Below are 13,582 nucleotides of genomic sequence, written 5' to 3' on the forward strand. Positions count from 1 at the left end.
GAAGAACTATGTCAAACAATGGTTACTAATAAATGTATCTTATCTGCCAGTTTTTAATTAGTTTATTTTTTTCAGGTTAATTTAGACCATCGGTTGATCAATAACCAGAGTAGAAAAGAGAGAAAGGAAAAAAAGTCTTCCAATCCCTTTCCATCTCACCACTGTATCATCTTCATGTTCTACCAAGATCGTTAGTTGAAATCAGTCACTGCAGACAAAATATCCTTCATATTATTTCAGCCGTATTAAATAATATTTAATCAGTTAGTTTGTGATGAAGCTCTAGATCTCTCAAAGAGGGACAGAGCGGCTCTGACGTCACCCTGCGTGTGTTTCTCTGCATTAATGCTCCAACATGATTTTAACAGTTAAAACGACATCAGTAATTGATCTTATATTATTTTCTTTGTGAGTGACCATGGTATAAGCGGGATAATGCCCTCTGAGGTGTCCATTATCAGAAATTAATGGACTTCGCATCGGACAGTTCACTCCGCATCATCCATTAATTTCTGATAATGAACACCTCGTCAGGCACTATCCTTTACATGTATTGCAGCTGATAGGAACATTATAAAACATTGACTGCTGGATCTGTTTTGGAGCATGCAAGAGTCCAAACAAGAAGCTATGAGAATTGAAGTTATGCCCTGATAGACGGATAAGCTCAGATATGTTGTGTGTAATGATGCAGTGATAAGTGGTGCTTGAGCTTGTCACATGTTTTATAGATGAGTTTTCACACATTCACTTCAAAAACATCTTTAACTTCCTTTCAGATTGGCATTGTTTGATGCAGCAAGCTCGTGAAGTGATAAAGTTGGTTTCATTGCAGCTGTTAAGTGTTTGTTCTTGTTTCCATGTTCGAGGTGAAGGTTTTGCAAGGCATCGTTTCTCACTTTTGTGTGGATTCCTTTATTGATAAGAAAGTTGCTTCCTCCGACATGTTCAGACAGATCAGGCCAAATGTGATTAAATGGTAGGCTTTGGTGCTGAGTTTGTGAAACTTTTAAATGTTTTAATTTTGTCTTCTGCTACACCAAACATGAGAAAACTGCAAGTCATTTTGTACCAGAAGCTTAAGTTTCCTCTTTTTAAGAATAATTTCTGCACATCTAGCTGCTTTAAACTGCAACTTTTCAGATGAAAGAAGATGTGTGATTGGAAAATATAATGTGCAGTGTAGCTTTTCTGTTTAACTCTTACTGTTGGCTTGTAATTACTGGTAATATTGAAATGGAGAATTTTCACAATTTCATGAAAAAAGAGCTCAAAGTGAATTTGATGTGTCAAAGAGTTTGGAAGAGGTGAAGCAAAGGCTGGGAAAGTAAGCAGTACTGAAAAACCACTGAAGGGACATGTTGCAACTACCTGGGTTAATGATGACTAAACTGATTGGGTATAAAAAGAGCACAGTAGAGAGGTAAAGTCTCTCAGAAGTGAGGGAAGGCTAAGGTTTAGTAATCTAGACCAAAACTAGGACAGCATAGTGATTCTTTAAAGGTCTATGGTTTCACACTAACATATGTTTTTGACATTCTTTTTCCGGGAAGTCTGTAAAATATTTTAGAAACACGAAATACTGCATCTGCTGCACTGTCATGGTTTTGTAGTCGGAGAGTCTACTCCTTTAACCCATGAAAACATGCGGAGCATCATGAAAGACGAAAGGCCCTGTTTACCCCACAAAGCTGAGACAGTAAAACGTGGAAACTTTGGTGATATCGGGAACCTCCAGCGGTTAAAAGTGAAGCCTGTGTGGAAGTGCCAAAAATTGCAGTTCCCCCTTCATCCACTAGGGGCTCCAAAACGAAGCAAATTCCCATAGACTCCCATGTTAAAAAGGCCCACTTCACAGCAGAAATAAACAATCTTTACAGCCTGATACCAAAAACAATTTTTTTTTCTCACTGTTTAAAAGAATTTCATCTCAAATTTAGATATAAATGGGGGTGTGTTCTTTTGATTGACTGGTACCCTATCGCGCTGCAAGAAGGCAGAATGTAGCACAGCCATAATTTTTAGCCGGTTAGCAGTGTGACTTAGCTTTAGCCCACTTACCTTTGTTAGCTGGATAGCTCCTGTTAGCTCCGGGTTAGCTCTGAGCTACAGGCATGTTGGAGTTTGATAGATGTTAATCGTTCACAGCCCCCCTCCCAGTTCTACCTATTTGTCCATTTTTTAATTTTGCGGAAGAGACAACATGCTTGATGCTACCAAGATGGCGATGGTAGGAACCGCTCACCGAGCTTCAATTCAGCTCTTCAGAAACCTACGGGTGGCGTCACGGAGGCTCCATCCATCTATTTTATATACAGTCTCTGGTTCAAACATTTAAAATGTCTTCTATGATCTTCTGAGAATTAAACACGGTCTTATGAAATTCACCCAAATGTGGCACTAGCTTCAGCAAGGAGATTTTTATTTTTTCTTCTTATCCGTCAGAAGACAGTTTCTTTTTAGTTTCAGACAAAGTAATAAGATGATGACGTACCTTGATATGTTTTGGTGGTTACCTGCAGCTGTCCTCAGAAACGTTCGCTGATGCCTTGTTGATCGTTTATCAGCTGTCAGATTTGCTTGTGTGGTCAACCGCGCCGCTCGTTGTGCGGTGGTCTTTGGTGTAAAGAATCCCAGGTGTTTGACAGCATGTACCCTCCTCCGTCCTGGTTTATGGTGTTGCGGGCCCCCCTTCTGATGTTGATTCCTCCTAATGCAACATTTAAATCAGTTTCCCTCCAATCTGACAGTCCTTGCACTGTCCTAATCCACGATATGTTCGTTCTTCTTGCAGTGATGCAATTTGGCTAATTTTAAATTCTCCTGTTCTGCCTGTTTGTGTGTTTTTCTTGCAAGTCTTCTGGCTGTTTTCCCCTTTTTTGACGTTACGTTTTCTTTATGTTGGAAGTCCTCCTTGTCTCTCCTGGAGGTTTAATTACGAGATCTTCATAGCATTTCATGTATTACATTGCACTTCTGTGCTATTTTGTCCTTGAGATGGACAAAAAGCTGCTGTAGGTTTGTGGGGTTTGATTCTGCACTTGCTTCATATTGTAAAATATATTTTCTGGGCTTTGTGAACTTCTGTTATGAAACAAATGACATAGTGTTGGAAAAAAATACACCCCCCCCAATCTAAATAAATGACTCCAATCTAAAGAACAATTACTCAGAAATGGAAAAAATAACACAGATGAATGGTAAAATGAAGCCATTTAAAACAAGATGGATGTCACATAATATAGATACAAGCTCTGTATGTATGGGGTGGGGGGAGGGGTACTCATTTGCAAAATGTAGACTAGAATCAGGACAAATAGAACCATATTTATACAAGCATTTCTTATGGGTGTCTGTATGTTTGTATACATATATAGGTATAGGCATGTATAGTTTTTTTTCCGTCTCTCATAAATTTATCTACTGTTCAGAAGTCACAAGTATGGATCCACCAATACAGTTTTTTGTTTTTTTTTACCAGGTACAAGCACTTGCATTTGTGAACTTGTTCATATGAGTATTTATAAATCCTATTACAGTTCCCTGGTGAGGAGGAGAGTGGACCAGAATGTCCGATGTGACGGCTGAGTGGTTTATCGATATGTCAGGATCTTAACAAATAAGAAGGATAAAGTGGTTTTGGTGGATTCTGTTTGCGGCTGTGTCTAAATGCCTAAAATCTGCATCGCCCACAGAGATCAGACTAAATGCAGCTGTTTAATAGGCACTAGTATTGGATTTGTTTCTGGGCACTGGGTAGTGACAAATTTTTAAATTTGTAAACTGTCAGAAACGTCTTGAATAGGAGATAAAGAGGCTTTTTGGTTCCCAGTTGTAACAATGCACCTTCATGCCCAAAATAAGCTTCTCTCATAGGGATTAACTGCAACTTTATTTATAACGCACTTTAAAAGCAACAACGTTGACCAAGGTGCCACATTGTGGGGGTTAAAACTAAATACAGAATGAATAACATACAAGAGGACAATTAAAATGTAAAATACTACTTCTAAGATGAAGCCAAAATCTGATTTTTATTGTGGTAAAAATGGTAACAAACTTTTTTTTTTTTTTTTTTTTTTTTAACTGGTGGGACAGTGGCCCCTAAGTGAAATTTATGTGTGCAGTGTTTGCATTTTACTTTGCCACAGTTGACACAACATAAAAAAAAAACCAAGCTGTCATCAAATAAAATCAATAACACCTGCTTGTGTTAAACTTTAGAATCAACCTCGCTGCACTGGTTTGCAGCCTTCTGCTTTCTAAATGCAACTGGGAGTTGAGCTGCACTTTCATTACACAGGTCACAGCGCATTTTGTGCTTCAGACTGGTGGTGTGTTTAATCAAAATGTCGTTTTTTTAGTTGTGTGAGGCCAGTGTGGGTATCAACAGCAGCATTTTCAGTTCATTTAATTGGTGTCCTTAAAATACCTCAGCTAGGTGAACTTGTTGAGCCACTCATCGGTAAACAGAATCTTCTTTCTGAGTCAGTCATCTTCAACTTGTCTCCTCTTGAACATGATGTTTATGGGGGAGAAAGCACTGGTCATCCTCTTCTCTATCACTGACCACGTTTACATGAATTTTTGTTTTCACCTTTTTCACCTAAATGCATGTTTGAGTTTTCAGGCACTCTACGTTTGGGTTCCATGGTGATGGAAACGATTGGTTTTAAAGAGTTTTTTCTACTTCAAAATTTTAGTAACGTCCTGATGGAGGGACTCAGTGATTGGTCATTTTCTTGAGGTTGTGCACGTTCACAAGAAGAAAGCTACGCCCACCTATACTGCTCAGCATAACTGAGTAAACTAGCAGTTGACCAATCAGACGCAGGCAGGACATGGGGCGGAGCTTTCTCTGTTCGCTTGTTTCTGGCAGAAGCTGATCTAAGGATCAATACAAAATGAATGAAGGGGTTTGAGGAAAATACTTGATTATTTCTTGCATATTGAAATAAATTAGACTCAAATGTGCAAAATAGAGCCACTTGAAATCCGAATTATTATTTCGAAATTAAAATATATCATGTTACAGTAGCTAATGTTTGTGTTCGGTGAAACAGAGCGTCAACCTCCCGCAGTTTAAAGTAAAGCCAATGCAGAAACGCCAAGATCACAGCAAAAATCTGATACTTGTTGCTGGTTTTGGTACATGACATAGTATCGGACTGATACCTGATGTTGGTATTGGTACACTGACATAGTATCGGACTGATACCTGATGTTAGTACTGGTACACTGACATAGTATCAGACTGATACCTGATGCTGGTATTGGTACACTGACATAGTATCAGACTGATACTTGTTGCAGGTATTGGTACACTGACATAGTATCGGACTGATACCTGATGCTGGTTATGGTACACTGACATAGTATCAGATTAATACCAGATGTTAGTACTAGTACACAAACGTAGTATCGGACTGATACCTGATGCTGGTATTGGTATACTGACGTAGTATTGGACTGATACCTGATGCTGGTATTGGTACACTGACATAGTATCGGACTGATACCTGATGTTAGTACTGGTACACTGACATAGTATCGGACTGATACCTGATGCTGGTTATGGTACACTGACATAGTATCAGATTAATACCAGATGTTAGTACTAGTACACAAACGTAGTATCGGACTGATACCTGATGCTGGTATTGGTATACTGACGTAGTATCAGACTGATACCTGATGCTGGTATTGGTACACTGACATAGTATCGGACTGATACCTGATGTTAGTACTGGTACACTGACATAGTATCGGACTGATACCTGATGCTGGTTATGGTACACTGACATAGTATCAGATTAATACCAGATGTTAGTACTAGTACACAAACATAGTATCGGATTGATACCTGATGCTGGTATTGGTACACTGACATAGTATCGGACTGATACCTGATGTTAGTACTGGTACACTGACATAGTATCAGACTGATACCTGATGCTGGTATTGGTACACTGACATAGTATCAGACTGATACCTGATGCTGGTATTGGTATACTGACATAGTATTGGACTGATACCTGATGCTGATATTGGTACACTGATATAGTATCGGACTGATACTTGTTGCAGGTATTGGTACACTGACAAAGTATCAGACTGATACCTGATGTTAGTACTGGTACACTGACATAGTATCAGACTGATACCTGATGCTGGTATTGGTACACTGACATAGTATCAGACTGATACCTGATGCTGGTATTGGTATACTGACATAGTATTGGACTGATACCTGATGCTGATATTGGTACACTGATATAGTATCGGACTGATACTTGTTGCAGGTATTGGTACACTGACATAGTATCAGACTGATACCTGATGCTGGTATTGGTACACTGACATAGTATCGGACTGATACCTGATGTTAGTACTGGTACACTGACATAGTATCGGACTGATACCTGATGCTGGTTATGGTACACTGACATAGTATCAGATTAATACCAGATGTTAGTACTAGTACACAAACGTAGTATCGGACTGATACCTGATGCTGGTATTGGTATACTGACGTAGTATTGGACTGATACCTGATGCTGGTTATGGTACACTAACATAGTATCAGACTGATACCTGATGTTGGTATTGGCATCGGTGCATCCCTTCTTACAACTAAATGTACCATCAGTGAAGCGCTGGGCTTATGGAAATGATGAAGGAATTACTGCTTGACTTTTGAGTCCAGCCAGGAGTCCTTAATGTTCTGCAGCATTATTTTTTAACGACCTGCATCAAATCAACGCATCACTCGCACTGATACTCCCTAAAGGATAGAGCATAATTTACTGTTTACTACAAATATACAACTGTGCATAAAACAATGGTTTCCTTTGCTGTGCATGACTGCATGACTACAAACAGACTGATGTGAACAGTGGTGTAACGTCATGATAAGGCAGGTGCTGATGCGTGGTGTTTTGACCAAAGTGAGCCACAGGCCTTCCACTAAGACCTCAGGAAGTCGCGTCAGTGTGAGGGGAAAAAGGTCACAAGAGGACACCTCTGGTAAGTTTTAGCTTCATTTAGAGAATTTTGTCTGGGAAATATTTGTCAGTAAACTGAATGGGGAGTAATGTGAACTGTAATGTCACAGTTTTCTTGCTAAAACATACCAGTTTGCGATGGCATTTTCTGTTGGTCTAACTTATTGATCGATTGTTTTGTCTTCTTGAGCGGGTGTTTCCATTCTTGAAAGTCAGCAAGTTTTAGATGGTAGCACTTTATGTTGCATTTAACTGTATTAAAGATGCTATGTAAATAAAGTTTTGATTAGTTGCACTTACAGTAAGTGTGTATCAGAGAGAAGCTGGAGCTTGACCATAAATAGGAGCAAAACTAGCCTTTTGTGCAAAACTGCTATTATTATCACAGCGTTACCTGCTGGTGATGCAGATCTGCTCATTAGTTCACATCTGCTGCCTTTTAAAGATAATTTTATTTATATATATATATATATAACGATTAAAACTATTAAAACGTCAGATAAATGGTCTGATTTGTGTGCCAATCACCAGAGAGTGCTGTTGGTTCTCTGCTGGTACATTCGGGTCGCCTTCTTGAGCCTGATTTAAGTTCCTTACTGTGTAATTACAGGAAGTTCTGCAAACACATGGTGTCACTTAAAGAGGCATAACTTCTCTTATTTGTTCCCGTCTGTCTCTCATGGCGAGATGGTTCTAGAGGGAACTGTGCACAAAACCAAAAGCCACAAATGTTCCTCTTTTCTTTTTGTATACTGGGTTTCTTTTCCATCAGATGTGACTAATAATTATAATAAGTTGAAAAGCTAATATATTTTTTACTTTTTCTTCTGCATGTCAAGACAAAAACACGTATTCACTCTTTATGATGAATTTTAATCAGGATCCAGGTTCATTATCAGTCCTTCCTCTTTTGAAGTAGGTGATGCATCACATGCTTTCAGTCCCCTGAGGTTCATAGTTCCCTGTTTTTATGTGTGATTTGAAGCTAACGGTACTGTACAGCTAACCATTTGCAAACAAGTTTCACAAACAAAAATAGGATGTTTTAGTTTTTACTGTAGCGAGCTTGGACACTGCTTTGCATTTTTCTTCCCATCTAACTTCCTTCTCCTCTGATACTCTGTATTTTGCAACTAACCACATCTATTTTTAGCTGTTGGTATTAATGTGCATTCAGTGCAATGTCCCCACTGATTACTTTTCACACAGTGCAGGATCTAAGCATCACTAATGTTCATGAACACATGTTGCACATATGTTACAATGCAGACACAGATACACCAGTAATGGTTGAACAGCGTGTGAACTGCTTTACTGAGGAGTAATCCTAGCAAACTTGATTTTTACGTTCTCTTCAAGCTTATGGTATGACTCACAGCTCTGAAACAGCAGGAAATGAATCATTGTTCAATCTTAGAAACGAACTAGTATTATTCATATGAATATTAAGTGACATAACACATTTTTAGTGGTTTAAGTGAAGTCTAATCCAACTTACTTTATGATTGTATCAATAGAAGAGAACTAAAGAAGGCAAGCCAGGCACCAGCCTGTTTAGTTAGCAGCTCCTGATGTGATCTGATACATCTTGGTGATAGGGCTGGGCGACGAGACCAAAATCTCATATCTGGATGTAGCTTATTTATATCCCCATAACGATATACATATAATATATGTATATCAATATGTATATTGTTATGTATATGTTTAGATATACATAACAATATAAAATATTTTGTGTAATTTTCTGTCAGTCATCAGTTATGTATCAGATGTGCTTGGCAACGGCAGCAGTGATCTCCTTCCATCTGGGGGAACTATGGCCGTATGACGTTTTACAGGTAAATACCTGCTGCAGCGTTTGTGTCTGGAGTTTATTGTGAGCTTTTGCCTCCGCTTGACGCTGCTTTTGCTGCTTTTGTTCGTTGACTCTAGTCTTTATTATGTATTCTTCATCCAGATTCTTGTGCAGGTGCTAAAATGAGTTGTTTTTATATCCAAACCGCCTCCATGTGACAGAAATTTCCCTCTTTTATGAACAAGCTCATCAGTTTGGGTTGGCTGGTCATCTTTTAGTGAATTATCCTGCTCTGAAACACGCCGGCTACCGTCTTCCTCCATGTTTGTTTATATATTGCATCGTGCCGTAAAGCACAACTTGATGTAAAATATTGCAGTAAAGCACCTTATCAAGGCATCAACGATAGAGCCTCATATGAAATGAGAGACATTTTCTGTCATCCAAACGATATATATTGGCATATCGCCCAGCCCTACTTGGTAAATAGTATACGGCCATATTCTACATATTTTATAATGAGTGTTTGATTTTAACAAGCCCTTCTGACAGCTGAAAAGATATACTTCTGCTTGTGTACGTAACCAACATAAAATGATGACCTGTTTGTTGGAATTTAGCCACATAATGAGTCAGATGTCCCCACCCTCATTTCCTTGTTTTCTGTCATGAAAAATACATATTTGTACCCCTGAAACTTCATGCTGCAGTTTTGTAGCGGTTCGGATCGTCTCGTGTTGATCAAACTTTCCTCTGTAGAGCTGGAGGTCGGCAACCCCCGCCGACCCGGATCCCGGGAATGCACTGACTGCAGGCTTTTGTCTTGACTGTCAGGCTGTGTGAATTGTTTTGGCCGGGTTCCTCGTCTGTTCTGATCGCAGTTGGTGTTTTGATTGTTGTCAGCGGTGCCCGACGTGCAGCGAGACTGAGAAAGCAAACCAAAGCATGCCGCGCCAGGTTTCCTGATGCAGGACAGGTCGGTGTGCATCAAACTTTACATTGTTGACTCCACACTTCACGTGAACCTGGTAGCTGTTGAGTAACGTGAGAACACGTAATGCAGCAGTGTCCAAAGTCTGTCCTCAAAGGCCGCTGTCCTGCAGGTTTTCTATGTATCCCTGCTCCAACACACCTGGCTTCCATTAAATGGAGCCAAAAGCCAATAAAGATCTGCACAATGACAGATTAATTTGAGTCAGGTGTGTTGGAGCAGGAATACATGGAAAACCTGCAGGATTGCGGCTCTCGAGGACCAGAGCTAGACACTTCTGACATAATGTTCTTTTTCTTTTTCTTTTTTTTTAAAGTGGAACTATTATGTGCATTTCAGGCTAATTTATTTTTATTTCTGAGACCAGAAGGGCTGGGATTGATGGAGTTATTGTCACAAATGGCTTTATTTACTTCAGACCGACCCTCTCCGTAGGCTGTCAGATCAGCCTGCGGGCAAAACGAGTGGATTGAGACTCTTCCGCATTAAGCCCCGCCTCCCGCCACTGCACTACATCGGGAGCGCGCACCGCACCTGCTTTCGCCGTCATTGTAACATCTCATAAACAGAAGGATTAGGCGAATATAAACTCAATAAAAAAACAAAATACAATGTCAACACATAGCACACAGCCCTACATGTTGGAACCTGAATCAGAGCCTGAAAACGAAGTGGAAAACAGCAACCCACAGCAACGAATGCAGCAGGATGTCTCTCTTTGGTAAACTCACCAGCCATCGTTGGAAATAACTTTATCCCACGTTTTCCACCCGCCTGATGTATTTGTACATGCCCTTGTTAACCAGTAGAAGGTAACCAATCACCGAACCTTATCCCCCGGGACGTCACAAGGATTTCCAAGTAGAAAAAACTCTCTAAAACGACGCGTTTTTCGTCACCATGGAAACCGAACGGAGAGCGTGCTGGAACTCAAACTCAAACTTGCATTTAGGTGATACAAAAAACAGTGTCGTTCACATGTCTGATGAGGATTCAACACTGTAACACTTTAGAAAGCTCAGAAAACTCCAAATACCATCATAGCACCCCTTTAAGGAATTTGGGTCAGGAATGTGTCGGGAAACCATTTCTTCCTTGTTCTTAACGTCTCACACTTGCCTGTACTTGATCCGATTACAAAAATATACTCAGGTATGTTGTCACAAAACTGCGGCCACGTAGAGGTGGTGCACGCAGATTAAGTACAACTGTGGCAAACTGAGGCTTGGGTGAAGTGCAGGGCACAAACAGTTGGGAGCAGGCTTGTACAGGCAGCACTGGAGCCATGCAAAAGGTCACAGGAACAGGACAAAAGACTGCAGTAAGGTCTTCTTCTGAGTCCAGTTTCCAGGTTTGCCCATCAGCTTAGATGGAGACTTGGATAGGTCTCGCTCTGACTGTTAAATACAGAGGTCAGTGATGAGCAGGGGGGCTTCAGCAAGTCTGGAACAAGGCAGATGTGTCTTTGTGAAAGATGGATTTATAAACATACAAAATCATCGTAGAAAAACATTTACTTCCTTATGCGAAGACTTGTTTCCCCACTCAGAGGACTACAGAAGGACAATCCTCCATGCCACACAGCCAGGAGAACCAAGGTCTGGATGGAGGATCACCACATCAAGAGACTTTCATGGCCGATTTAATTTCCAGATCTGAAACCAGTTGAAAACCCTTGAAATTACATAAAAAAGCAAGATGGATGGTTACAAACCATCAAACCAAGCTGAGCACTTTGATTTGTTTCAAAGTCATAGAAAGTTATCCAACAGTAATCGGAGCAGCAATCTCTTATTTTTTTTTTTTTTACAGAGCTGTGTGATGTGCAGAGTAAGTACCAGAGAGATGGAGTCTTCTTCCCAGCAGTCCCAGCAGACTTTCATCATGTCCTGATTCAGCACTTACCCTACTGGTTGACACTAGACAGGAAGCACTGCACAGTCTGGTGTCTGTTTGCACAAACAGGAACCTTAACGCCGTATGAAGCTCCTTCTGAGAAATTGCGGGGATAATTTAAGATGTTGTTCATCTTGTAGACTGGGAAATTCAGATATTACAGCAACATATACCAATAGAAAGTTAAAGTAAAGTAGAAAAAAATACTACAGTAACACTTGTCCTTAAAACATTTACATTATCCCTTTTTCGACACACCTGGCTCACAATAATCGGATCCAACAGCCAATGAAGTTCATGGGATACATGGAAAACCTGCAGAATTGTGGCCTCTGGAGCTGGGCATGCCTGAACTAATCCAATATGGATTCATTAAACCACTAAGATTGATTGATCAGCGTGTACATCCAAAATCAGCTTCCCCCACTGAGATACTACCGAATTACTGGGTGTCCAGTAATAAGGATCAATGTAAAACTTGAAAACTGTCAGGAACTTCATTAATAAGGAGAATCAATGGCTTTTGGTGGATTTGGTTCACATGTAATAAGGCACCTATATGATGTCAGGTCATCACTGTAAAAGATAAGCTGTTCTCATTTAATATTTATCTTTATTTTAACTTTAAATAAAGGTTAGATCAATTTTAAATCGATGGCAATCATCTTCTCTTGCCATGAGGCCAAATTCAGATTTCTTTCATCTGCCATTGGATCACAATCACCTGCAAACCATGTAAAATCTTATCACCATAGCACCACGTTCAACAATTAGGGTTTTGAAAATAACAGTGATGTCATCACGCACAAGAAAGGACTGGTAAATGTAGACTATGATCTTACAAATATTGGATTTTTGAGGTGCATTTGGATCGTATTACAGTAATCTGATTACTCCCAGATATCTGATATCTTTCATGGCCATACAAACGAGCTAAACGTTTAATAAAAATAATAATCTGAGAGTGTAAATGGACCAATATGGAAGTGGATTGGATCTAAATTGGGCTGAATCAGGAAATTAGTGGTGATACTCAGCCCAGATGGGAGGTTTCAGTTTTACCAAGCCCTCATGTGCCGTCTGCCTCCCGGTAGAGCTGCAACAGCCTCATAGCGGTGAATAAAGTATTAGCCGTGCTAGCAGAGTAGCTACGGGGTTGGTGTCATTAATTGATCTACCTTATTTTTTCTAAATAGCTTCTGATTAGCTAAAAGTTGGCCTGTCGTTTGGTAAATATGTTGAAACTCAAGATCAGTATAAAAACTTCCTGCCGTTCATTTTCAGCCCTTTGCTTTTGAACAAATGTAGTAAATGATGTTTTTGTTACTTTTTCCGCAGCATGACGTCCACAGTGACTTTAGAGGACGCTCTGTCCAACGTGGACCTGCTGGAGGAGCTGCCGCTCCCGGACCAGCAGCCATGCATTGAGCCGCTGCCCTCCTCCGTCATTTATCAGGTGAGTTGTGACAACTGAGTCTAAATGCGGCTTCCTATACGGTATTTTCTAATCTGGAATGGCAAACACATTTTCTCTTTGTGAATCTCTGAGGAAAATTAACAACACTTAATGTTCCGTTTCGTCCACAGCCCAACTTCAACACCAACTTCGAAGACCGAAACGCATTTGTCACCGGCATCGCCAGATACATCGAACAGGCCACCGTTCACTCCAGCATGGTACTTATCACTGCTTCATGACCAGTTTGTTTACTCCCTCCTTTCGTTTCCACCTGCTGGGACAAATACTTTCCCCATAATGGGATCCAAGGTCTGTTGGAACCAGGATCTGCTGAGGGGACTTGGCTTTCCCTGAAAAATATTTCTAATTGTCCAGCAGGCAACTCACAAGATCCAGACACAAATGGCCCATGGACAGACGGATTCTTTGCAGAC

The 13,582-nt window shown here is 40.2% G+C and overlaps 1 protein-coding gene across 2 annotated transcripts in view; it reads left to right on the top strand.

Moving 5' to 3' along the window:
• Window positions 1-13,582, top strand: part of cyfip1 (cytoplasmic FMR1 interacting protein 1) — a 41,654-nt gene that overhangs the window by 1,399 nt on the left and 26,673 nt on the right. The window contains exons 2-4 of one of the 2 annotated variants that reach the window (XM_079245476.1): window positions 11,606-11,623; window positions 13,028-13,145; window positions 13,277-13,366. In XM_079245476.1, coding sequence (XP_079101602.1) covers window positions 13,029-13,145; window positions 13,277-13,366 — 207 coding nt within the window. In that variant the 5' untranslated portion in view covers window positions 11,606-11,623; window position 13,028. The remainder of the gene's footprint in view (window positions 1-11,605; window positions 11,624-13,027; window positions 13,146-13,276; window positions 13,367-13,582) is intronic. The other variant, XM_079245475.1, reaches the window with a different exon arrangement.

Source organism: Telmatherina bonti, assembly GCF_933228915.1.
Source record: "Telmatherina bonti genome assembly, chromosome: 8".
Lineage (NCBI taxonomy): Eukaryota > Metazoa > Chordata > Actinopteri > Atheriniformes > Telmatherinidae > Telmatherina > Telmatherina bonti.